This window comes from Pinus tabuliformis, chromosome Q (assembly GCF_031772625.1).
Source record: "Pinus tabuliformis cultivar Carrire ecotype Pingquan chromosome Q, CPIR1, whole genome shotgun sequence".
NCBI classification, from domain to species: Eukaryota; Viridiplantae; Streptophyta; class Pinopsida; order Pinales; family Pinaceae; genus Pinus; species Pinus tabuliformis.
Window position 1 is genome coordinate 207,995,897 of NC_142296.1, and position 26,977 is coordinate 208,022,873.

Below are 26,977 nucleotides of genomic sequence, written 5' to 3' on the forward strand. Positions count from 1 at the left end.
ATGATGAGGATCAAATTCATGACATCAAAAGGAGGATCCCTATGAGCAGTTGATAGTAGCATGATCTCCACCAAAGAACAAATAACTATTGTTGGAAACAAGTCCTAGTTAAGAGGGAGCTTGGGCAAGTTTTTGGTTAAGAGGGAGCTTGAGTATCTTCCTTCTATGGGAATAAGTATATCCTCCCTAGTTGAGAGGGAGAGATAGACACATCATTCTTGTCTTCATGTTATGAAGAAAGAATGGATGATTGGGTAAGCATCTGAGACTGATTCCAATAATATTTGAGGATGTGGTAGGGAATCCAATAGGTAAGAGTAATCGAAGAGGAAATTCCTTGAGGATGTGTTATTCCAAGATAGGAATTTTTCTAAAAGGGCATACTTTGTGAACACCCGAGTGGGGTATGTGCCTTAAGAGACAATGATGATGGTGTCTATCAATCATTGGTCTCGCCAACGTTGTGCTCTGATCTTGTGGATAGATAGAGATGTTAGTCAAGTCCCTTTTATGTGACAATGTTGGTTGTTATGATTAGATGCTCTGGTACAAGCTTATAAGATAGCTTATGAGATGGCTTACCAATCTGACTTTTCTTATGAGAATTCTTTAGTTTCAGAATGTCCAAGTACCTTGTATGGATTATGAATACCTCCCTAGTTAAGAGGGAGTGCTGAAATATGTCACTAGGTTCGGTCTTCATAATGACATGTAATCATGATTTTATGTATTTGTTGTAAAGAGAAAAATAATTTTATTATTGTAATTCTTGAGGCATGGGTTTGATGCTCAAGGGAAATTTATTTTTATAGGTTAAGTGCCCATTGAGTGCCTATAGGGCTTATCATTGAGTCCACAAGTCAAGTGAGTCATTGTCATGTATGGAAGACCCTTTTGGGCATGTTACATTTTGTAAAGAAAAGTTATCTGAGTCAAAATAATAGTCAAAGATGCTCTAAGACCTTGTCACAAGTGCTACAACAAGTAGACCTTCAAAATATGATAAGTCGACCTTGAAGCAGTGTCAAGTTGGCCTACAGTTGAGGCAAAAGGCTATATAGAAAGGGTTCAACCTCGTTTGTAAGGACATTCAACTAGTTCGATCTCAAGCACAAAAAACACAAGAAGATCAACAAAGAAAAGAGAAGACAAAAGGAAGGAAAAATCATATTTTTGGACTGTCTTTGGGATGAAATTTTCACATGTGCAAAGAGGGAATTAGGGCATTCACACAACTACAACAAAACTCAATTAGAGTCTTTGCAAGAAGTCAAATTGTGAGGTAATATCACTCTAGTATACAAGTCTAATTATTGAAAAAAAGTATTGTTGCTCGAGCGAAGGAGAAAAAGAGACCATTTCTACCATATTCCTATCACACATGCGAATTAGGGTTGTTGCAAGAGGGTTGAGAATCATAGTCAAAAGTACAAGTCTGAAATTGAGATCAAAGAGGAAGCAAGCAACTGTTGGAAGGCTAGTTTGACTGAAGTTGACTTTGTGGAAGAGAAGCTCATCAAGGAGAGGTTTGACTTGGTCTTGGAAGGGTCTTGGTCAAGGCTCATAAGTCTTGGAATTTGTCATTTGAATTTCTATAAGAGGGGAAGAGTTCTTGTGGGTTTTCCTTTCAAGAGGAGAGGTTTTGGCCTTGGCTCATCCCTTATATCTTGTGTCTTCTTGTCTCATTGTTTTTCATTGTTTGGTAGCTGTTTGATGATCAAGAGCACTAATAATGATAAAGTGAAAGAAGAAGCTAATCAAGTTAATTAAAATACATCACAAACGATTATTAAAGTAAGAGGAATCATCTAATTTGTTGCCCTTAGATTTCTCCACAGAAGACTCTTTCATTTTCAACCATGGAGGAGGTTTAGAACTCTCATACTAGAGATAATTTTTAGATTTCAACCATGGTTGCATTTGCTGGTTTTGACCATCCACAGGGGATCGTGGGTTGCAAGAATTGTGGAGAAGGTTTGCAGTTCTCATACTAGAGACAACTTTTTGGATTTCAACCATGGTTGTGGTTGTTGGTTTTGACCATCTATAAGGGATGGTGGGTTACAACAAAAACATAAACATAAAGTTTATTTATAATAGTGGATAGTATCCTATATACAAGCGTAACTACACTAGCAGGAAAAAAACTATCCATGGTTATGGTTGTTGGTTAGAACGTCCATGGGGATGGTGGGTTATAACAAAAACATAAAGATTATTTGTAGTAATGTGTATTATCTTTGATAAAATTATAACTATAGTAACACAATAGTTATGATTGTGATTCTTGTTGACCTAACATGACATGTTCAACATTGTAAGCTAGAATGCATGGTTGTAAATTAAATGCATTATTCACTCCATATTTTTAGTTATCCTAAAAAAGTTACTCGCTTATGTAACATTTCCAAATGTGTTATTTAGTGTAAGTTGTTTTACAATTAGTACTTATGTTGCATTGAGCAAATTGTTACAATCCCTTATCACACTAAAGACACTAGCTTCAAAGGGGGCTTTGTGAAATGTGAGCCTATATCTTCATTGATGGATGGGTACAAGTGGAAAATGTTAGAGACAATTCCTTATCACACTAGAGACCCTAGCTTGAGGGTGGGCTTTGTGAAATGTGAGCCTATATCTTCATTGATGGATGGGTACAAGTGGAAAATGTTAGAGATCAATGTAGCTCAATTGAGATAAAATTTCTCGCATGTGCAACTTATGGGTGCACCCGGTTATTTTATACATTCATTTGTATAAAGTATGGTATAGTTCATATTAGTCACATACCTTCACACATACGTTACCATTTTCACCATGTCAAAGGAGGAGGGTTCCCATGAAACATCCCTTTGAATTGAAATTGACAGATAAGAATGAAAGATGATGCGGCCACGCCCCTTTTTTCCAACATGGTATGCCTAAAGCTATAAAGTCTCGCTCGAAATGTGAACGAGAGCAAGAATTAGTTAGAAGGTTATAAATATTATTAACAACTTAGAGTCCAAAGGATGGAGATGTCTGTGGTAGTATTTTGAAAAAATGGGCCGAAAGCTCAGCAGAGTTTCAAACTACCAAGCAACGTAGGACGCGTTTGGATCCTTCAGAATTTCCACGAAACTCACGCCAACCTACCTACAGCCTTACACAGGAAACGAACCGCGTATGGAATAAATCAAACCGTGTGCTGGCTCGCCTTAAATATCCATATCCTGGACTCTAACCTCACTCACATTTATTCTTCTAACCGTATCTTCGATTGCATTAATTCTCCTGTATATCGAGTCTGTGATTGTGTTTTCTCTTCTTGTGAAATCCCAATTCGCACTTTGAGCATACAATAAGTGGAGGGATTTCGAAATTAAGCAAGCAGTTTCGATTAATTTGAATGGCGGGAGATGCAGAGCCGAAATTCAGCGGAGCCTACTATGGAGGTCCTGTAGGAAGGAATCCACATAGTGCCTCTCACAAGCTCCCTCGCCCTCGTCGCAGCCATGGCGGCTCCTGCTGTTGCTGCCTCCTCAGATTTCTAATAACCTTCATAATTGTCATAGGCGTTGCTGCGCTTGTTATCTGGTTGGTGTTGCGGCCGAGCACGCCCAAGGTGTATGTGGAGACCGTCTCTGTCCCAAAATTCAATGTGACGGGCAACGGGCTGAACAGCAGCATCGCGTTGATGATGAGTATTCGCAATGGAAATAAAAAGATCGGAATCTACTATGATGTTCTGCACTTTTCTGCGTATTACGGAGGATCTGAAATGATTGGGTATACGCAGGTGGAGGGATTCTATCAGGGCCACAAGAATACCAGTACTGTGGATGCCGTATTAACATCTGACCCATCTCTGGTTCTTCCCTCCACAGTATCGAATAGCTTGTCTTCTGATAAATCCGTGGGCGTGGTGCATGTGGAAGTGAGGATGCGGTCGCGGATTCGGGTGAAAGTGGGCAAAATCAAATCCAGGCGCTTCACCATGAAAGCCAAGTGCCACCTTTCGCTACCTCTTAATAATACGTCTGGTGCCTTCCAGGGCACAAAATGCAAAGTTGACTATCACAGATAAACTTTTGCTTCCTCTCTATATGACCTGATATGGGTCACACTTATTTGGTTTTGATTTTCTTGGAGCAGGTTGTGTGCAGATTCATTTGTTCTGTATTCTTTGTATCATGTGTTTCAGTTACAATAAAGGATTTTCTATATTCTTTGTGTTATGTGTTTCAGATCATTTGTTCTATATTCTAAATTAGAAAGGCTTTGTTCGTCATGCTTAACGGTTTTTACAGTGCAAAATTTGGCACCTAATTGTAAACGGCCTTGCTTTGCATCAGCAAAGGAATTGGATTAGTATTCAAGTGAGATTAAACCTGTAATATCAGTCTTCAATTCTTAATACAACCCTAAATCGAACGAAATGATTCCCCATGCAAACACTCAAAACTTGTTCCCGTCAAAGAAAGTTGCACCACTTTTGCCAGCTGACATCACATCTGGTATTGATTCAGACTGGCAACATGGAATCAAAACTGACCATTTTTATTTTTATTACAAATATTTTATTATATAAAAAAATCTTTACATATACTTGTTATTCCAGATCTTACACAAATATCTATCCCACTTTTAAGAAAAAACAGTTTTTATTTTAGAATTATTTTTCTACTTCACTTTTAAGGAAAAACTGTTTTTCTTTTAGAAAGGAAAAACTGTTTTTCTTTTAGAATTATTTTTCTACTTCGTAGATCTATAAGCTTTTTGCTTATGAAATGATAGGCTACTTTCCCTCCCTCATCCCAGATAAAATACAGTCACTCAATAATATATTCTCTTAATTGTTGAATGAGGAAATTACACATATATTTATACAATCAATAGTCTCAAGATAGGAATGCTATCTTAGACGTACAGTAGTGTGGTTGAGAGATTCTCTCAACCACACACTAAACTAGGAGAAACTAAATTCCTATTACATAGGAACAAACTCCTCAAATAGAAAAGTACAACCATAGACAAGTAGGAATTAATTATTTCCAACTCCCCCCCTTAATGACTACTTGTCATGATAGTCAAATCCACCACTATCAGAATTGCATGTACAAAACCTCCAAAAACACAATCTGCCACCCTCGCACAGATCCACAACTTTTCCGATCCCACGGATTCCCTTGAAGGTGAATTATTTCATTAATCAAATGCAATTATATATTTACATGCACACACAATATGTTGGTTGAGAGAATATCTCAACCACACACCAATGTAGGAAATAGATCCTAACTACTAGAAACAGACTCCTTAACTTAGTAAGAATCACAACTAAGACAAGTAGGAATTAATTATTTCCAACTATCCCTAACATGGTACTTCTTGCTTATGAAATAACATTTTACTTTCCCTCCCACATCCAAACTTTCTAAACGAAAAATATTTCTAAACAAAATTTCTTCCCAAAAATAAATAAATGGTATAGGAAAACTACCTCATATTGAAACTGTTTATATAAATCTAACAAAAATAACAATTTACTCTACTACAAATTTAATTAGAAAACAAAAGCATGGAAAACTTGAATTTTTACAAATTTATCAAAATCTAGCTAATTTCTTTTATGTAGATTTATCTCATTTGTCATTAAGTTTATATGAAGATATTATATTTTAGTCTTAAAATTTACTAAGAGAGTAATATTTTAGTAGTATAAATATTTACATGCTGAATCAATTAAAAAAATTAGAATTAAAAATTAAAAATAATATAGATATTTTAATAATAATAAATTATAAATAATAAAAAATAATAAATTTCAATTTGTTATATTGTAATTTTCTTTTTATTAATAAAATTATAAAAAAATTTAGATAAAAGAAAACTTAATATACATATCATATTAAAATATATAACATATAAATAGTAGATATAAATTAAGATCTATCCTACCATCTAAATTAAAATAATAATTCTACAACCATATTTAAATTTAAATAATAATCACATTAAAATATAGTAGTTACATTATAACAAGATTCTTAACCATGGAGATTCACCTCCAATATTTTAATATGTATATTAATTTATAAATAGACTTTGTTACAATATTGTGGGTCAATACCATGGATTATCAATACTACATGCCCAAAAACCATTAATCATTTCAAAATCAAAATATTTTATAAATAATTTATTTTAATTTAATTTTATAAATGTCCTTAGATATTGTGTTGTGTCAATGAAACTTTTGACCTCAAAAACATTAGTAGGCACCGACCACTTCATGATGTCACCCACCACTTCAGGATGTCTTCTAGCTTGGTAGGATCTATCTTCAACTCTATTCCATCAATCACATACCCTAGTTATACCAAAGATTGTTTTGCAAACTAATACTTTTTTATATTTTCCAGCAACTAGTGCTTCTTTAATGTCTTTAGCACCTACATCAAAAGTGAGATATGCTCTTCCCATGTAGTACTATATACCAGTATGTCATCCAAATAGACTAACAAATAAATCTATAAAGGGGTAAAATACATCATTCATTAACCTCATAATTGTAGTTGGTGCATTACATAGGACAAACAACATGAATAACCACTCATACACACATGCTTAGCTTTGAAGGTGGTCTTCTAGGTATCTTCTTCCCTCACCCAAACCTAGTGATATCCTAACTTTAAGTCTAGCTTGGTGAAGTATTTGAATTTTTTCAATTGATTTAGTAAATCATCTATCCTAGCTAGGGATTACCTGTCCTTGACTATGATATTGTTTAACACCCTCTAGTCAATACACATTTGCCAATTCCCATCCTTTTCTAGAACAATGATGATGGGTGACTAACATGGTGAGGTACTTAGTCAAATGACACCTTGTTCTAGTAGCTACTACCATTTCTTCTTCACCTCACTTACTTATCTAATGTACTGCTTGTATAGCCAATTTTATTGCAATGGGGAGTATGACATTAGCTGAATCTTGTGCTTCACTTCCCTCTTGGGCAATAGCCTTTTAGACTCTTGGAACACACCCTTGTATACCTATAGAAGCTTTTACAATTATTTTTTATGTTCCTTATTACACCCCTCTAGGGTTGATGTTCTCTTATTAACTCTTATATAGATTGATTTTCTCTTAAAAACATCAAAACATATTTATTGATAGAATTGATCAGTTTCTTAACTTGGTTGACACTCACAAGTGAAATTTTGGACTTGCCCTTGTGCACATTTATGGTGAAGGATTTTCCATCCTTGATGAGGTGGTATTGGTTAGCTCTCCACATGAAGATTACATCCCACATGTACATATATGGATTTCAAAACACCACTCCACATATGTCAAGGGAAACTACATCTAGTTCTACTTCATCAATAAAATCAACATTGATAAGAATATGATTTTTCACTATTTTGTTACCTTTATTTCTACATCCTTATTTTCTCAACCTAATGGATATGCGATTGGATGATCATGAACTTCCAATTCCAATTTGTTGATGAGCTCTATTGCAATGAGATTTTCCTATGATCTTGAGTTGAACAAAGCATCCATCTTTGTCTTCTTGACCTGTATATTTACATTTAAGAGCCTAGTATTTTCTTTCTCTTCCTATTTCTAAAGGCTACTCAGATTCACCCCCTTCTGCACTTATGCACAAACAATATTGTCATCCACATCGAAGCTTATTTCCACTTGATTAATTGAATCAATGGCCATTATATCTTTATTCTTAGTATCTTTATTTTTGTTCTTCGTGTTGAGCTCTGGATGCAACTTCCAAAACTTTTCTATATGAATGTCTATACTATAGTCATTGTAGTGGTTGTTGGGATCTTCATAGTGGTGTGTTGTGGTTGATGTATTTATGTCATTTTCCCCTTTCCACTTCTTCCTCCCCTCCTTGGAAGCTTCCTAGTGTTCTTTCTACTTTGACCCACTTGATTTCCCTTTCTTCTGACCTATTTTTTCTAGGTATTCTTCATATACACAATCTTTATCCATCAATCTGGGCTTGAACAACATCACTTGCTTCTATAGATGGTTTTGTAGACCCCCCATATAATTGATGATTACATATATGTTCTTTGGGGAGATACCCAACATTATGCCCATATTTCTAAACTATATGGTGTACTCCTATGCACTCTTCCCCTATCTCTCCCTAAAGTAATGCCACTGGATCCACCGGTCATCTACATACCCAATGGGGTAAAATTGTAATTGTATGAGGGTTTTGAAATCCTCCCACTTAGTCACGAGAGGATATCCCTTCAACCTCAAGGTCTCCATGTGGCTTGGGCCACTAGGTTAGGGCATGGCCCTTTAATATCTGTCGAACAAATGAAACCTTTTGTTCTTCCTCTATATGGTGAACACTAAAATAAGCTTCTAATTTCTACAACCAGTGATTTAACTTTAGAGTGTCAAATTCACCTTGATATGGCTTGATGTCAACCTTCATTTCCATTTTCAACAGTGACTATCAATGGTTCATGACATTTGAATTGGGTTGATCATTTTAAGGTTCTTTCTCAGACTCCCACTGTTGAAAATACAACAAGAAAATCCTAATTTAATCTTGTCCTTGAATTAAATTAGGAATAAAATTGTAATTCCACATCGCATGACAACTTGTATTAGTCAACTAAGTTAATTTGACTTAGTTGGCTCAATTTATTTGAGTTGAGGGTATAAATTGAGTCATGTAGAGTGTCTCCTACTTTATAGGAGCTCTAGTTGAGTTTATTTTGAGTTGTAATTAATTAATTTAGTTTAACTGAATTAAAGTCAGTTAAACTAGTTCCAACTGATGGAGAAACTAATGGGAGGTCTAGGAGTGGGGTGCTTCCTACAATGATCAACTAGTTAACTGATGATTCACTCATCATTAACTCATGCATGTCAGATCTGACAGTTACCCATTTGAGATTGGAGTTCAAGGACAGTGTACTATTAGTTGTATAATCATCCGAATTGTACATGTGGTGCATGCAGTCAGAAGAAGGCCTATGAGGATTGTGCAATTCTAGTTGAGGAATTTCCCTAATTAATAGGGGGATGATTCCCAAAGAAACAACGCAGGGAAAGATGGACTTGGACAAGCAAGAAATTGGTGAAGTATTGGCCTAGGCTTGTCTAGGAAGTTGTGAGACAAATAAAGATAGTGTAGAGGTTGCTCGGGCTTGAGCAAAGCATTGTAATCTTCTCATATTTTCTGACTAATGAAATATATAGATAACATGGGTTTTTAGCTGTGTCTTTCCCTAGGAAATCATTGTGTAAAGTGTTGATTGAATTCGTTCTCTTGTATGCTTCATGATTTCACAATTGTTTAATTGTTTCCGTTGATGAGTAGAGTATATTCAAGTCTATTGTTTTAGTAAATTGTAATTAGCACTTTGAATCTACAAGAAATTTCTACATGGTATCAGAGAGGAAATCACTCTAGAAGAGGAGAATACGAGTTTGCCTTTTGCAGGGGAAATCGGATTTGCAATATCATTCTTCAGAGTCAGCAGGATGTCATTCTATGGATTGAGACTTGAATATGCTCTTGAGGGTAGTTCGAACTATATTGCTTGGAAGGGCAGGATGAAGGCAGTGTTGGAAGACGAAAAGTTTAAGGAATTCATAAAAAAATATATTCCTAAGCCAACTGATGCTCAAGATTTGGCAGAGTGGGGAAAATGTGTTTCAAAAGCAAGAAGGATTATCCTAGAAGGAGTTCGAGATCATATTGTCTCAAATATCCACAGTAAGGAGACTCCATATGAAATGTGGAAGGCCTTGATAGACCTATTTCAAAATAGCAGTGACCACATGAAGTTGACCCTAAAGGATAAGCTCAGAAAAATCAAGATGGAGAAGAGTGACACAATACCAAAGTACTTGACCAAGTTCACCCAATGTTGGGATGAGCTTGGAAGTGTTGGTGTTACAACTATTGAAGATGATTTGGTCAACCTAGCACTTCTAGTCCTTCCCAAGAGTTGGCACAACTACCAGGATTGGGTAAATAGCACGGAGAAGCTACCAGAGTGAGAGTGTTTATGGTCCGATTTGGTGCCAGAAGTGATTCGGTGGAACACCAGACATTAGGGTAATTTTGAGTTCTAAAATGAGCATCCTAAGGAAATTATAAAATACTAGTGGAAATAATAAAATAAGATTAGATTAGATCATTAAATTTTAGAGGGAAAAAAAAAGAAGATTATTTTTTCAATTTGTATTTTCAACTTATCTCCCTATGGGTTTACTCAAATTTTGTGCAGGAACTATTGGCTTGTATGGGCCTGACCCAGGTTCAGAGGTGATTTAGCCAAGAAAATCCCAGTACTACTAGCCCTTTCGGCAACAGTCCACGGAGCGCGGACTGAGGTCTCACCTAAAGTAGTATGGGAGGGTGCTAGAACCGGATTTCCGCACCCTTGGGATGTCTAAGGGGCTTCTGGAGATCCACGTTTTGACCTGTCGCTACGCACACTTGCGATCCCTTCACAACCTGTGCTGTGGCTTCTGCACAGCCCTACTTGGGGCGCAACCCGTATAATACCCAAGTTCCTTATTAATTAACCTATTACTTAACTTGTGTGTGTAATATTTAGGGTTATTACAACATATTTAGCAATCATATCAGTGCGCACGATACATAAACGAATACAAACATAAAGAAGATAATGCACAACAATTACACAGGAATAGGAATTAACTTCTCTTTTATTAATCTTCAATCTTTCTTACAAAGTCGACACCACCCTGTGCACTCAGCTACAGGGGTTCGCGCACTCAGCTGCGGACTCTACTAGGCCTCTGCGCACTCAGCTGCAGGGGTCCACGCACTCAACTGCGGACTCTACTAGGCCTTTGCGCACTTAGCTGCAGAGCCTCTTCCTACTACTATGACCCAATACACTTAGAATCCTACTCTAAGCTTGAACCATTCCTTCACAACTTTCTCTATCATCTACTACCTTTACAACTTAGAGCCTCTCCCTTTTTATACAATCCCATGGTCCGCGGGCCATGGGTAGGCTGACATGACTTTACATTACATTACATTACTTTAGGGCGGAAAACCTTATGACTTAACCTCTACTTCGCGCTTCCCACCCACAATTTATGGAGTCTTTCAAAACCTTTGACCAAAACTTGGGTTTTGAGCCCCAAAACCTGTTGTGGGGGGATTCCATGCCCAACGGGTCCCCAACACAATCATCGTGACTTGTCCCGAGTCACTCTGCTAGTGCGACGATCTTGGCACGAAGCCCTTCCTACCGATCCTGAGCTGCGCAGAGGTCCACAACGCATTGTTATGTAGTCTGCTGGATCTGCTCCACTCTTTCGGTCAAAGTCTCACTGTCAGGGGCAAATCCCTGTCTTAAGGCATGCATCGCCTTCATCTGTGCGAGCTTTCCTTCGATTTCTGCAGTGATGAGGAAGGCCTCATCAATCCAAGGTTGGATGCGCGCTTTAAGGACTACCTCTTTCTGCCACGCGGCATCCACCTGTTCCTTCAATGCCTTTGCCTACTGTAGCTTCGCTAGTCATTGGGTCAGGACAATTGTTTGTGTCATTCCACGCACACTGTCATACTGCACTTGAAGCTCCCGCGCCTCCGTTTCCAGGCGCTGTATGTTGGGATCCTCCTATAATGAAGTGAGGAAAACGAAGGATTCTTCCAACATAGCAGTGCAGTTCTGTACTGCCTATCTTATTTCCTCTAGCCCCGTTTGGATAGCGTGGGTGCATTGCTCTCTGACTTCTAGGGGCGTGGATGGCTGTGCCTTCAACTGTAGCTCGGCGATCTGTAGATTCAGCTCTAACTGAACCTTCGTTGTTTCAGCCTTGGCCTCGTAGACTCCGGTTGCAAATCGATGGATCCGCTCCACTACGGGTAGATCTACCGAGATGGCCAATTTCGGGATGTTTCTACAAGCATTGTCTACCACCTGCTCCAGTCCTTGAGTCTGCGCAACCAGTTCATCATGCTGTCGGCTGAGCTATTCCATATTGATATTTTGTTCGCTCAATACCTGTAGCGTGCGGCCTTCTCTAGCGCGAAGCTCGGCTATGACCCCATCCTGTAACTGGTACAGGGTTTCTCGCGGAAGGGTAGCCAAATTTAAGCCCAATCCCTTAATCTTTCCCACCGCAGCTCGATCAACTTTGTTCGCTGCTGCTGTGCCCTCGAGGAACATGAAAGTGTTGGTCATTCGGGTGCGCAACATTTGTTCCGCCTCTAATGTACCTGCTGCGACATATGGGGCCATTGTTCCTGTTTGTGGGGGTTGCACCTGTAGTTCCTGTAACTGCGCTCTTAGTGCCCCCAACACAGTGTTCTGCTCCATCATCACCTCTTGGAGCGCATCCTTAGTGACATCGCGAACCATTTCGTCGATGTCAAAAAGATCACCTTCTGTAAGCGTGATTGGGTTGATAGACGTATTCGATGCTTTAACATTCTTTCTAGGGACCGGTCTCTCAGGGATGTGCAGAAGTTTCAACTATTGTGAGGTGGTTTCTAGGTCTGCACGCTCTTCCGCCAGGTCTATGTCCTCAGCCCCCTACCCTGTGGAACTCTCATGGCCCTCCTCGGCCTCTTTTGTTGGCACTGTTGTTGTTTCTGCTGTCTGTGTTGTTGCGGCATCGGCCATATTTTGCTGTGTGGTTGCCTCTGCTATTGCTTTTTCCTGGTGCCACTTTTCAGCCAGCAGTTGGGTGGCTACGCACACCCCTTTGTCTTTAATGCTACTGATTGCGTAGCCTCTCTTCTTCTTTCCCAATTTATACTTTTTATTCATGGCCTCTGCGAGCGCCAAATCTTCGCTTTTGTCAACTATCTCCGCGAGGTCCTTTCCCTTACAGGGAAGTCGAGAAATCCTATGGATAAGCTCCGCCGTTATGGGAATAGGCTCATCTAGCCATAAGTACCCATCGTGCACCAGGAAAAGCAGCTGCCTGATGACAAAGATTGTGATAGGTGCGCGGTGAAAGTGTGGAATCCATAGTAGGTGGAGTAGTCTGGCCTTCTCCACACCACGCAGCCATTTCTGCAACTATAACATTGTAACTGACCCCTCCTTGCTCTGTTTCATGAGGTTCCCAGTCTCTAAATGTGGGAACTTTTTGCTCTCCATGAAGTACCAGTCTTCAAATTTCATTATGGGCACGTGGCCAAGGGGCGAGCCCTCAAACAAAATTCCATCTGGGAGGAGCGGGGTTTGAGTGTGCTCTTAGTAGCATCTAAATCCTTGGGTACCTTAACTTTCCCTTTCCGCAGAGGAACGTACTCGGGCAGTTTTGCTGTAGCGCGCACCGGCTGGATGTATTCTTCCATTTATTCATCTCCTTCTATCTCATCTACGAGAGCCTGGAGGTCCTCCTCCTCATCATCTTTCGCAATGTTGACAACCTTGCCCTTTTCTGCCATGGAAAGTTTATCAAACCGCAGATTTCGCGGGGACATGTGGACTGGTCCTGCTACTTGTTTATCCTTCTTAGGCCTCGACATCCGAGGTGATTTCGGAATTTCCGGTGCATCCCCCACCTGCACCCTAGGGCTCTACGTTGGTTCCTTGGCAGTACTCTCTACAAAACCGACACCTCTCCTGGCAGTTTTCCTCTTGTTCGAACTGTCTATGGTTGTTCACGAACTTGGGGGCTCAAATACTGCTTGGCGCTCAACACTCTGTGCTCTTCATAATAGCTCAAATCTCAAACGAACAAGTGTTGTCTCGTGGCTAGCCTTGCAAGTTTTATAGCGTCTTTTGTATTTGAATTTGACCGTTCCCCTCACTTTTGAGTCATTAATGCATCCTTAGTGGCAGATCGTCCCAAATCTAGCTCTTAATTTGTGTCTTAATTGCCCGCCACCTACTCCCTTTTGCCTTAAATTGGACATCTCATCATGAATAGTGATGCCAACAGTTACTTCCCAGTTTACCCGCGCGGCAGCGCAGCCCCCCGTGCATGGGCGCAAACCTTGTACTGTGCTAATTTTGCGCACACCTCCTTCACCGCGCAATTCCCAAACAGACTCATTTAGAGTCCCGCGCTCTCTTTCAACTGTCTGGAGTGCTCAGACTGTGCTCCCTACGGCTAGTCAGGTGGTTGCACCATCTGTGCGAGACTTCAATTTGCCTTCCAATATAGTCTGTGGACACTCCTCAATTTCCCTCGCAACAGCTGGCGCTGCGTGTTTTATCTTATGTGGTGTGCTCCCCTTGTTACTGTGTTTGGTAAGGTGCGGTCTCAGCCATGGTAGCAGAGTCATAAATTCTCGGCGACAATCTTCTAATGTAGTGGTATGACCATCTGTATCTTGCCTTGTCATCCTTGGTTTATCGACAAGACATGCTTGCATGACCTCGTTTTCCAGTCTTTTGATCTCAGCGTCCATCAACATGCTTTTCTTCCTCAATCATACCCGATCTTCTTTGAGTTCGCGAAGTCTAAGGTTCCCTCATTGAATGGCTTCCCGCATCCTTATATGGTTGTCCTTGCGTAGCTGTGTGATTCCTTCGTCCTGGTCTTTGCGTGCTGTCATAATTGTGGGAGCTATTTTGTGTGGATTCCTTTTGGTACTCCCTTTAGAAATTTCAGTTTCTACTCTATTTCGCACCTTTGGAATCATTTTTGCGCTCAGGTTTTTGCACATGGTCCTATAGGCCTATCAAACTGTTGGGACGCACAGGTCCCAATCAGTTTGTCTCGCCTGGTGAACCTTGTTCAGTACTCCACGCACCCTATGGAATGCCTCGTCATGGAGAATTGGTAACGTGCGTTGCCTTTCCTGCTGCTGTGGTTTGTTCCGATTCTCTAGGCTGGGGGTGGTGTGCGCTTGTGCAAACTATACAACATATGTCTGTACCCATCGGGAAAGGTGGGCGCGCAAGTTGTTCCGCCCCAACTGATTAGCTTTCGTTCGAAGCTGGGGTTTTCCAAAATGTAGGCGCATCATCCTTTTGCATCCGCGCCAATCTTCAAAAGTTCCTTGATGTGTACCCCACCATCGTGCGGGTGTTGTGCGCAGTGCCCACTTTAGCGCATCGAACCGTTGTTGTTCTGGTATTGCACTTTCGAATTTGCTTAGAAATTCATCCACCGCTGAAAATCCATCATATGTCAGCAACTCCCTTGCCTCTGTTGTTACGCAATGCAATGACCTGATCATCATGTTGCAGTTCAGTGTTGTTACTTCGTGCAGCCGATTCTGCCATCGCTTTATCTCTTCGTCTGAATTCGAAGTGCAGGAGCTTTTGCGATCCCACGAAATCCTTCCATCTGCAGATGGAGTCACCTAATTCTCTTCTTGTGTAGTTATCTTGTAGATACAATCGATATCGTCATCACTATCGTCATCACGCACCGGTTCAGTGTATCGCGCTCCTTCGGTTGGGTCTAGCGGTTCTACTATGCGTAGTAACTTTTTCTCAAAGGTCATTTTGCGCTTCTTCAGATTTATGACTCCGTTCATATCGGTAGCTCAGTCTATTCCTAGTAACACGGGATAGGGATTTCTATCATCAACAATCTCTATCACTTCAAAATCCACCTGCGCTCTCGCGTCTTCAATATCGACTGTCACCCCTTGCAATCTTCCCATGGGCAAAAACTTTTGTTGATTCGCCAATCGTAACTGAATAGGGGACCATTGTAACGCGGGTCTGCCCATGCGTTCCCATGTTTTCTTCGGTAGTACATTCGCGTCCGAACCCATATCCAGGATTACCTGATCCATTTCGTACTTGCCTATTTGCGCAAAAAACCTCATCTCCCTTCCTGTGCGCAATGCATGCTTTCCAAGTTTTTGGACCACACGTGGTTCTCCTAACCCCACGCACCTAGTGATAAGTTCCTGTAGCCCTTTAACTGCTTTGTTTTCGTGCAACAGTTTCATGCATGTTTCCAGAAAGGTAGTGAGCATTGAAGAATCCATCCTTGGTTCTAGTTGATTCTTACTACCTGAAGTGGAGGCCTCCGTGAAGCTCTTCTTAGCTTCCATGAATGTCTCCTTTGCGCATTCTAAGTCAAACTTGAGTTCCTTTGTAGGAGCCTTGCGAACCCACATGTTGTCTTATAGATGCTTCCCTTTATCATCTCCCATGGCCATACCACTCATGAGCATCATGTTTACATTTGGGTCTTCTTCGCGCGGTTCAGACCTCATCATTTGTAAATTTTGGATCGGAGGGGGCTGGAGCACCCCCTTTTCGCACATCTTCGCTATCAGCGAAGGGCAATCTTCTGCCTCATGATCAAACTGGTTACAATACCAACATGATATCCTAGTTGGGTTCATACAATCACGGGCATAGTGCTTTGGCCCTCCACAATTGTAACAAATTATCTGTCTGCAACCCTTTCTTGGTCCCATCCCACCTCGACCCCGACCGCGCCCCTGAAACCCAGTGCGTGCCATCCCTGCATTTGGGTCGAGGGCTCGTGTTTTAGTCTCTACCCTGTAGGCAGGAGTCTGATCCATCATTAGTTCATAGCTTCGGTAGGTGTGTTCATCATGGCCTACTGACCTGCAGAAATTACAAAACAATTGTTGGGACGTCTGTGTATACTTCTGCAACAGATGACAATTATTCGTGGTATGTTTTCCTCCTATCTCGCAGATCACGCACCATAATGCAGATGCTGCACTCGGCCCCGCTTGTGCCTCTGGTCTTAATGGCATTGGTCCTCCCCCTGCCAAGTAGTTCGTAAACACTGGACATTGGTCCTTGTCGTGGCCTTGGCCTTTGCATTTTATGCACCATACTTCCTTGTGCACCTCTGGCCGAGTTGTCATGTCCTGTTTCAAAATTTGCATCTCTAAACACATATTCTGCAGTTGCACATGGATTTGTTGGACTCCCACCTAGGGTCTTGTATAGGGGTCTCATGCAATCTCATTGCCATCTCCAATGCTTCGGCCTGGGTGGAAAGTTTTTGCTGTGACAACGACGTCCTTAAGTGTGGCGTAAGTGAGGCCAAAAACCAAGCATGATGTTGTACATCTATTAACGTCATATTGGCTTCGCGGATCGTGCTCTTCAGCCTTTGGTCCAGATCCCAGGGGGTCTTTCCCGGGAGCATCGTGCTCTCCTCAAACCTGATGATTGATTGTTTCTCTGATTTTGGCTTGTTAAATTCCTTGTTCAGCGCAATCTGGATCTCTGCGATTCCTGCGTTCGGGTGGTCATTAGAATGCTTGATATACCACGTTAATGCACGATCCTGCAGCACGCTCACCAATGTAGCCTTTTTAATATTATCATCCACGACACCCTATGCTTCCCATACTGCTCTTACCACAAACTAGAATTGGTTTGGATCTTCATTTCCTACTCCTCTGAACACTGACAATTTGATTGCACTTGCCATACTAAACTATGGTGGTGGCGGAGGTGGAGTGGGTGGAGATGGAGGTGAGGAGGGTGAAACGGGTGGTGGTGTGGGTGGGGGTGGTAAACGTGGAATTCTCTATCTTATCAAAATAACCGCACTTCTTGGAGAGACTTTCACGATCTCCTCCCCACTTTCCCGCGATGGTGAAATTAAGGGACTGTTTTCCAACTCCTCACTACTTTTGCTTCTGTATATTTTTCTGCTTTTCATAGTCCCAAACATTAATTTATTCGCATAACCTGCTTTTCACACAATAGCATATTAATCCAAGTGTTCAAAGATTTAATATACTTACCTCACGATCCCTTGAGAAAACGTCGCTCTGCCTCACTGTAGCTGACGGTTGTGTCTACCATGAACTCAGTGATAAATCCTCCTATTATTCGGTTGAGCCAATGGTCCACAACTCGCGCTATCTTCTCTTCTGAGGCTTCTAGTCTGCGCACTAGTTCTGGAGTCCACACTATTGGTTTGTCGAGCCTACACCTTCCCTAGCTATCTGCTAACTTTGTGATCCACTCATACAGCTCAGACGGAAAGGATGCAAAGAAAATTTCGTGGATTTCAGTGTACAAGTAGTGATCCAACCACTGTTCCTTAGATACTCGCGGATTTCTGTTTTCTTGCGCCACGAACTCACGAATCTTCTTGTCCAACCACTCTTCAATTTATTTCTTTGTAGGATTCTAGTGGCATGACATCAGATATCCTTTATGCAAATCCCGGTCTCGGCAACAAAACCATTTGTTGGATTGTATGGGCCTGACCCAGGTTTAGAGGTGATTTAGCCAAGCAAATCCTGGTACTACTGGCCCTTTCGGTAACAGTCCACAGAGCGTGGATTGAGGTCTCACCCGAAGTAGTATGGGAGGGTGCTAGAACCAGGTTTCTACACCCTTGGGATATCTGAGGGGCTTCTGTAGGTCCACAGTCTGACTTGTCGGTACGTGCACTTGCAATCCCTTCGCAACCTGTGGTGTGGCTTCCGCACAACCCTACTCAGGGTGCGACCTGTATAATATCCAAGTTCCTTGCTAATTAATCGATTACTTAACTTGTGTATGTAAGATTCAGGGTTATTACAACATATTCAACAATCATATCAGTGCATGCAATACATAAATGAATACAGACGTAAATAATATAATGCACAACAATTACATAAGAATAGGAATCAACTTCTCTTTTATTAATCTTCAATCTTGCTTACAAACTCGACACCTCCCTACGCACTTAGCTGCAGGGGTCCGCGCACTCAGCTGTGGACTCTACTAGGCCTCTACGCACTCAACTGCAGAGCCTCTTCCTACTACTACAACCCAATACACTTAGAATCCTACTCTAAGCTCGAACCATTCCTTCACTACTTTCTCTATCATCTACTACCTTTACAAATTAGAGCCTTGCTCTTTTTATACGATCCCATGGTCCGCAGACCATGGGTAGGCCGACATGACTTTACATTACATTACATTACTTTAGGGCGAACAACCCTATGACTTAACCTCTACTTCGCGCTCCGCGCCTGCAATTCGCGGAGTTTTTCAAAACCTTTGACCAAAACTTGGGCTTTGAGCCCCAAAACCTGCTGTGGGGAATTCCATGCCCAACGACAACACTCGTTGAATCTTGAATTTGATTCCTCATCCAAGGAGTAACCATGTTGCATACTTTCGATGAACCCTACTACATGAAAAATGAGAAAGACATGAAAACATGTGATTGCAATCACATGTTTTCATGTCTTTCTCATTTTTCATGTAGCAAGATCCATCGAAAGTATGCAACATGGGTACTCCTTGGATGAGGAATAAAACTTTTCATCCAGTGAGTACTCTCGCTTGAAATTTGAGTAAAACCTTAGGGAGATAAGTTGAAAATACGAGTTGAAAAAGTAGTTTTATTATCTTATTATGTTTTCAAAACTTTACTTTTTTACTCTAAAAATGGTAAATTACCCCCCATGGTTAACATCATCATATTTAATCCTATTGGTTCTTATAAAGTTTATTTTGGTTGTATATTTTTCTTAGGAGACCCATTTTAGACCTCAAAATTCCCCTAATGGATGGAACCTCACCCAAGCATGATGATGAGGAGCACTGTGCCTTAGCTGGAAAGGAAAAGAAAGGGAATATGAATTCATCCAATTTCGAATCAGATTCCAGTTAGGGCAGCAAGAAGGACTTGTCGAAGATTAAATGTTTTCACTATCACGAGCTGGGACATTATGCCACGAAGTGTCCGCACAAGAAGGCCGACAAGAAGCCCTCAGGAGAAGCGACAAGTGAAGCTATTGCTTCACAATTCGAGTTGGATTTCACCCTCATCACTCACATGGTGACATCGATGATGGATAATGTGTGCTATATGGATAGTGGAGCATCATTCCATATGACAGGAAAAAAAGAATTCTTTAGTGACTTGGAGGAGAAGGACCTACAGATGCACATCGAAATGGGAGATGGTGGAACGTATCGCGTGACCGACATCAGTAGTGTTACTTTTCAAAGGGAGTTTGGTTCTCCTCTCACATTAAAAGATGTCATGTATGTTCTGGGTTTGAAAAATAATTTGGTTTCAGTTTCTATGTTGGAGGACCGTGGTTACAATGTGATATTTAGCAAAAGAAAAGCTTCTCTTCATCACATAGCCTCAGGAAAAGTGAAGCGGATCAGAGTTCAGGTGAAGAACCTCTACAAATTGGATGTAGAAGATTGTGTTGCATTGAGCACAAAAGTAGAGAAGGTGCAGAGCCGATACATCAGTGAGTTGTGGCATAAAAGCTTGGGTCACTTGCACCATAGAGCCTTGAATATCATGTAGGATTTCTGTATGACTTCCCAAGGGTACGTTGGAGCAAAGATATACATGCAAGGTGTGTGCATTGGGAAAGTACACCAAAGCCACCCTTTCATGATAACGACAGTCGAGCCCAAGCGATCCTTGAAAGAGTTCACTCAGATGTGTGTGAATCATTCTCGACAGCCTTCATGTCCAGGCGCAAGTATTATGTCATATTTGTAGATGATTTCTCAGGTAAGTGCTCGATTTTATTCATGCAGAAGAAAGATCAGACGTTCACTAAATTTTGTGAATTTAGAGCATTTGTTGAGAAAAACATTGGCAAGAAAGTGAAGGCTCTTAGGAGTGATAACAATGGAGAATATGTGTCGAATGAATTCTGGAACTTTTGTGCATTGGAAGGCATTCAACGAGACTTAATAACACCCCATAACCCACAACACAATGGGGTCGCTGAAAGGAAGAACACAAGTATTGTGGGAGCTACATGAGAAATGTTACATGATCAGGGCCTACAGTTGCACTCGTGGGTTGAAGCATGCAACACAGCTACATATGTATAGAATAAAAGTCCTCATCAGATTCTTGGGATGAGTACACTAGAAGAAGTTTTTTCAGGTAAGAAATCAGATGTGGCACACTTCAGGATCTTTGGTTCATCAGTTTACTGTCATGTTACTAAGGATGCAAGGAAAAAGCTAGAGCCAACAACTGATTTGGGCATATTTGTGGGGTACACTGATACACCTCACAACTATCGGGTGTACCTTCCATCTCATAGGATGATAGTGGTTCGTAGAGATGTGAAGTTCGATGAAGAGAAGAACGTGATATGTTCCCTTGAGAGGGAGCTTCAGTTACATGCAGATGAGGAGATTTTAGCTCCAAAGGAAGAACCTCAGGATGATGTGGAGCAACCACATGCAGAGGAGCAGAGAGTGGAAGCACCCACTCATGCAGAGACTTCCATAGATGGAAGAAAGCACACGAGAGAAGTTTAAATATTGATGGACGATGCTAGAGAGAATGTTGGAGAACCCACATCATAATGTAGGTAGAGGAGGTCACCAGATCAGCACACTGGCTACATGGCTCTGATGAGCGAGAGTGTAGAGATTGAGCCATCATCATTCGAGGAAGCAATGCAGAAGCCAATATGGGTTGATGCCATGGTAGAGGAGTATGACTCCATTATCAAAAATAGTGTTTGGGAGGTAGTATCAAGACTAGCAGACAAGTCAGTGGTGAGTTCCAGATGGGTTTACAAGGTAAAGCAAGCAACAGATGGGTGTGTGGAGAAACACAAGGCCAGATTTGTGGCCAAAGGCTTCTCTCAGGTGGAGGGAATTTATTATGAGGAGACCTTTGCTCCAGTAGCAAGGTACTCTTCAATCAGATCTATTCTAGCACTTTCAGCACAAATGAGATGGAAGATACATCAGATGGACGTGAAGATAGTTTTCCTCAATGGAGTGATTGAGGTTGAGGTGCACAATGAGCAGCCGGAAGGATTTGAGACCTTCAACAGAGAGTGCCATGTGTGCAGACTCAAGTGAGCAGTGTATCGATTGAAACAAGCACCTCATGCTTGGTACAATAGGATTGAAAACTATTTCACCAGGTTGGGCTTCACCAAAAGTGAAGCAGATGCAAACATTTACCATATTGTGGTCGAAGGTAAATGGTTGATTATAGTATTATATGTCGATGATTTAATTCTAACAGGTGATGAGAAGCTGTTAAAATCTTGCATAGAGGATCTTGCAAGAGAATTCGAGATGAAAGACCTGGGGCTCGTGCATTATTTCCTTGGTATGGAAGTATAAGAAGGAGATAAGGAATTGTTTGCCTCTCAAGGAAAGTATTCCAACAAGATACTGAAGAAGTTCCACATGGAGAGCAACAAACCCATGGAGACTCCTCTAGCAGGGAATTGGAGGAAGGAAGATGTTACTTTAGGTGAAGTAGTGGAGGATATTATTTACAGGAAGCTTGTGGGTTCACTATGTACTTGGTGAACGGATGACCGAACATATGTTTTGTAGTTAATGAACTTAGTCAAGCAATGTTTAAGCCAACCAAACTCTATTGGAAAGCATATAAACATGTGTTGAGATACCTCATAGGTACCACTCAGTTTGGTCTTTAGTACAGACGAACAAAGGGAGTGAAGCTTCAAGGATTCACAGATGTAGATTGGACAGGGAGTCCATCCAACATGAAGAGAACATCAGGGGGAATCTTCAGTATTTGGTCCGCAACAGTTTCTTGGTGCAACAAGAAGGAGAGATCAGTTGCACTCAGTTTGACAGAAGTAGAGTACATTACTGCTAGTCAAGCAACTTGTGAAGCTCTCTGGACAAGGAAGATCCTTGTTGGGTTATTTGGTCAAAAGATGGATCCTATAGGGATTTACTGTGACAACAAGAGTTGTATCAAACTCTCTGAGAATCCAATTTTTCATGATCGGTCCAAGCATATCGATATCCAGTATCACCATCTACGATATTTGTGTGTAGAGGAGAATCATGTTGTTGGAGTACATTCCTACATAGGAACAAGATGCATATATTTTGAAAAATGCATTGTCAAGATGCAAATTAGAGTTTCATAGAGGCAGGATCAGGGTAGCAGATAATATCGTTCTTGTTGAGAGTGAGTGTTGAAAATGCAACAAGAAAATCCTAATTTTATTTTTTCCTCGAATTAAATTAGGAATAAAATTGTAATTCCACATCACATGACAACTTGTATTAGTTAAATAAGTTAATTTGAGTATGGGGGTTTACGCAGTGCATTATATTAGATATCATTTTTTTTTTTTTGGGATTCAACTACGTTAAGTAAGTCATTCACGTATGACCATTTCCATGAGAGGTAGTCATAACTGACTAATTTCTCATGATTTTTGAATAGTTCACTTAGCACTCATTGCATCGGGTGATGCTCACAGGGGTGAAGAAGTGGGATTGAAACTAGTGAAATGAATCACATAGCATCAATCATCACTTCCGGGGCTTGCACCCGGTAACCCATCCCAGAACTCCTCTGGCTCAAGCGCGCTTAACTGTGGAGTTTTCCCCACAATCAAGCCCACTTAGCTTGCTACCCCATTTCCAAAACCTTAGCAAGTATTGTGCCTTATGAACCATTCAAGTAGAGATCCCTTGACTCTTTTTGAATTTAAGTATGGGGGTTTACGCAGTGCATTATATTAGATATCATTTTTTTTGGGATTCAACTACGTTAAGTAAGTCATTCACGTATGACCATTTCCATGAGAGGTAGTCGTAACTGACTAATTTCTCATGATTTTTGAATAGTTCACTTAGCACTCATTGCATCGGGTGATGCTCACAGGGGTGAAGAAGTGGGATTGAAACTAGTGAAATGAATCACATAGCATCAATCATCACTTCCGGGGCTTGCACCCGGTAACCAAGACTTCCCAGGAGGTCACCCATCCCAGAACTCCTTTGGCTCAAGCGCGCTTAACTGTGGAGTTTTCCCCACAATCAAGCCCACTTAGCTTGCTACCCCATTTGCAAAACCTTAGCAAGTATTGTGCCTCATGAACCATTCAAGTAGAGATCCCTTGACTTATTTTGAATTTAAGTATGGGGGTTTACGCAGTGCATTATATTAGATATCATTTTTTTTGGGGATTCAACTGCGTTAAGTAAGTCATTCACGTATGACCATTTCCATGAGAGGTAGTCGTAACTGACTAATTTCTCATGATTTTTTAATAGTTCACTTAGCACTCATTGCATCGGGTGATGCTCACAGGGGTGAAGAAGTGGGATTGAAACTAGTGGGTTGGATCAATTAATTCGAGTTGAGGGTCTAACTTGAGTCATGTAGATTGTCTCCTACTTTATAGAATCCCTAGTTGAGTTTATTTTGAGTTGTAATTAATTAATTCAGTGTAACTGAGTTAAAGTCAGTGAAACTAGTTCCAACTGATGGAGGAACTAGTGGGAGGTCTAGGAGTGGGGTGTTGCCTGTAGTGATCAACCAGTTAACTAATGATTCACTCATAATTAACTCAGGCATGTCAGATCTAAGAGTTACCCAGTTGAGTTTGGAGTTTAGGGACAATGTACTATTAGTTGTATAATAATCTAAATTGTGTAGGTGGTGCATGCAGTTGGAGGAAGGCCTATAAGGATTTCACAATTCCAATTGAGGAATTTCCCTAATTAATAGGGGGCTAATTCCCAAAGAAACAACTCAAGGAAATAGGGACTTAGGCAAGCAAGAAATTGGTTAAGTATTGGCCTAGGCTTGTCTAGGAAGTTGTGAGATAGATAGAGATAATGCAGAGGTTGCTCGCGCTTGAGAAAAACATTGTATTCTTCTCATATTTTCTGACTAATGAAATATACAAATAGCAGGTTTAGTTGTGGACTTCCCAAGGAAATCATTGTGTAATGTGTTGACTGAATTCTTTCTCTTGTATGCTTCGTGTTGATGAGTAGAGTAGGTTCAAGTCTATTGTTTTAGTAAATTTCAATTAGCAATTTGAATCTGTAAGGAATTTCTACACCCACTTTGGTTCTTCTCGATCTATCGATTTCCCCTCTAATTTTACATCCGCGTTAAAAACTTTATATTCTCCAAATAACATAAGCTCATTGGTCAGGGCCACCATAAGGAGGCTCACATTATGATTTATATTTGGGACTTATGCTTACGATCATGCAAACCTCTCCTCTACGGGATCTTGAGGGTTATTTATAGATTCATTGGTCGTGACTGGGGTTTTGTGACTTTTAGCTCAACCAATCTAGATCCCTTGTAACCCCCACAATAAACCCAAATAAATGTGCTCTGATATCAATATGATTCATAAATTTCCATGGATATTCTACTAGATAATTTGTCACAACAAATCTACTAAAATATATTATAAAATCCAAAATCTACACTATGAGGGTTTATTTCTCCTTAGATTTTTGGATTTGTTAATTATTATTTATTGCATATGCATGCAAATTATAATTATAACGAAAATAGAGAACAAATAGAACTATGACTCACAAACCACAACAACACAAGATGTGTCCTAGGAAACCTTTTCGGTAGAAAACCGAGCTGGAAGGTGAGGGTGCTCCACTCTCTCTTTCTTTGAATGGAAATCAATGCAATTATAAATAAGTTACACTCGTGGAATATGAATTGTTATAGTGCAACAAACATCTCAGTTTTCTCTCTCCCTATTCACACTCGGCCTCTCTTTCCATCTATGGAACTAAATGCACATGAATAGAATGGACCCCTTTTTCTCCTAGTGCCTCAGTTATAACACAACCCGATAGCCTACTAGTGGACAAGTTTGACTCCTCAACTCTTAAATTGAGCTACAAAATTGACGCTTCCAGAGTATTCTTCATCATGATCAAGTAGCTAGCCCCTTTTCCATGAATACTAGGGGTCGATGTGGCATCCTCTTGAATCATGGTGGTAAAAACACGAAGGTCAACTTTTGGGTGGCATAACTTTTGCATATGGACTCTAATTGAGGTGATTCTTGCGTTGTTGCGAATGTATCTGTGTAGAATAGTGCTAGAAGGTCCTTTCTTAGGCAACTAAGTGTTACCCCTAAAAAATTCCATTTGATGCCTCAAACTACTTCTGGAAGGTTTCAAACCCCAATTTACTAAACTAGGACTCGCAGGTTAAAATGTTCTTGTGAGCTAATTTGTCTACTTTTTCAACATTGAAAGCATCATGATGGATGAAAATAATATAATGATCCAATTCGGATCACCCCAGCTCAAAAAAAATAGATAAATAAATAGTTCGACCACCCCACCACCTCCCGACTCCACAAAAAGAGGTTAGTTGAAACCTCCCACACAACACTCAACAAATATGAATATCCCTAGTTAGGTAAAAATCACTCTCATTCTCTTCATGCTATCTAATATATTGAGTTACTTTTTAAATATTTTTTAACCTACAACATGAACCCATGTAATATGATATTGGTTTACTAGTGAATTCCTTGTGCATTCCAACTTTGATAGCCATTTCTTTTTATTTGTTCACTTTATTTTTGTTTATTTTCATTTATTATTTCCTATTTTTAAACCATTTCTTTTTAGTATTAAGATAGACCATGATACCTCCTTAGAAATATATTGATGATCTATATATTTGGAAATGCATGCAAGTCTCATTTAAACCCTTCTTTGCCTCTAAAAAGTTCATTCAGTCCTTGAATCAAGCTTAAAAAATATAAGACCTACCATTGATGAGATTCATGGTTAATTTTTACATGACAATTGATATGGGATAATCACTTCGAGGACTTTCAAATTGCCACCTAAATCATGTGGAGTATGAGTGAAGAGTGGGAAGCCTAATAGAATGTGAGTGTTATGATCAATATATCATTAAAGAATAAAAGGATATTCTTAAATCATTTTTCCATGAAGATTTTTTCATTTGAAATGGGAGCCCTCACACTAGAGATAATTTTTTGGATTTCAAATATGTGCTTGTTGATTTTAACAATCCATAAGGGATGATGGGTTTTGGGAAGTGTGTTTACAGCTATCATATTAGAGATAAATTTTTGAATTTCAACCATCGTTATAACTGTTGATTTTGACCATCCATAGGGAATGTTGGATTACAACAAAGAACTTCTTGGTAGTAATGGACACTATCCTTGATAAAGTGTAACTACACTAACACAAAAAAAAACTACCCATGGTTATGGTGGTTGGTTTCGCCATCGATAAGGGATAGTAGGTTATAACAAAAA

At 40.3% G+C, this 26,977-nt stretch overlaps 1 protein-coding gene across 1 annotated transcript; it reads left to right on the forward strand.

The window, feature by feature from the left end:
- The first annotated feature begins 3,214 nt into the window (after positions 1 to 3,214).
- On the forward strand, positions 3,215 to 4,205 carry LOC149218937 (NDR1/HIN1-like protein 10). Its single transcript, XM_089382505.1, has one exon. It carries the CDS (start codon positions 3,389 to 3,391, stop codon positions 4,064 to 4,066), a length of 678 nt encoding a protein of 225 aa, XP_089238631.1. The 5' UTR covers positions 3,215 to 3,388; the 3' UTR covers positions 4,067 to 4,205.
- The last annotated feature ends 22,772 nt before the right edge of the window (positions 4,206 to 26,977 follow it).

Excerpts from the sequence above, each read along its gene's own strand:
- LOC149218937 (XM_089382505.1), top strand. The coding sequence starts at position 3,389 with ATGGCGGGAGATGCAGAGCCGAAATTCAGCGGAGCCTACTATGGAGGT.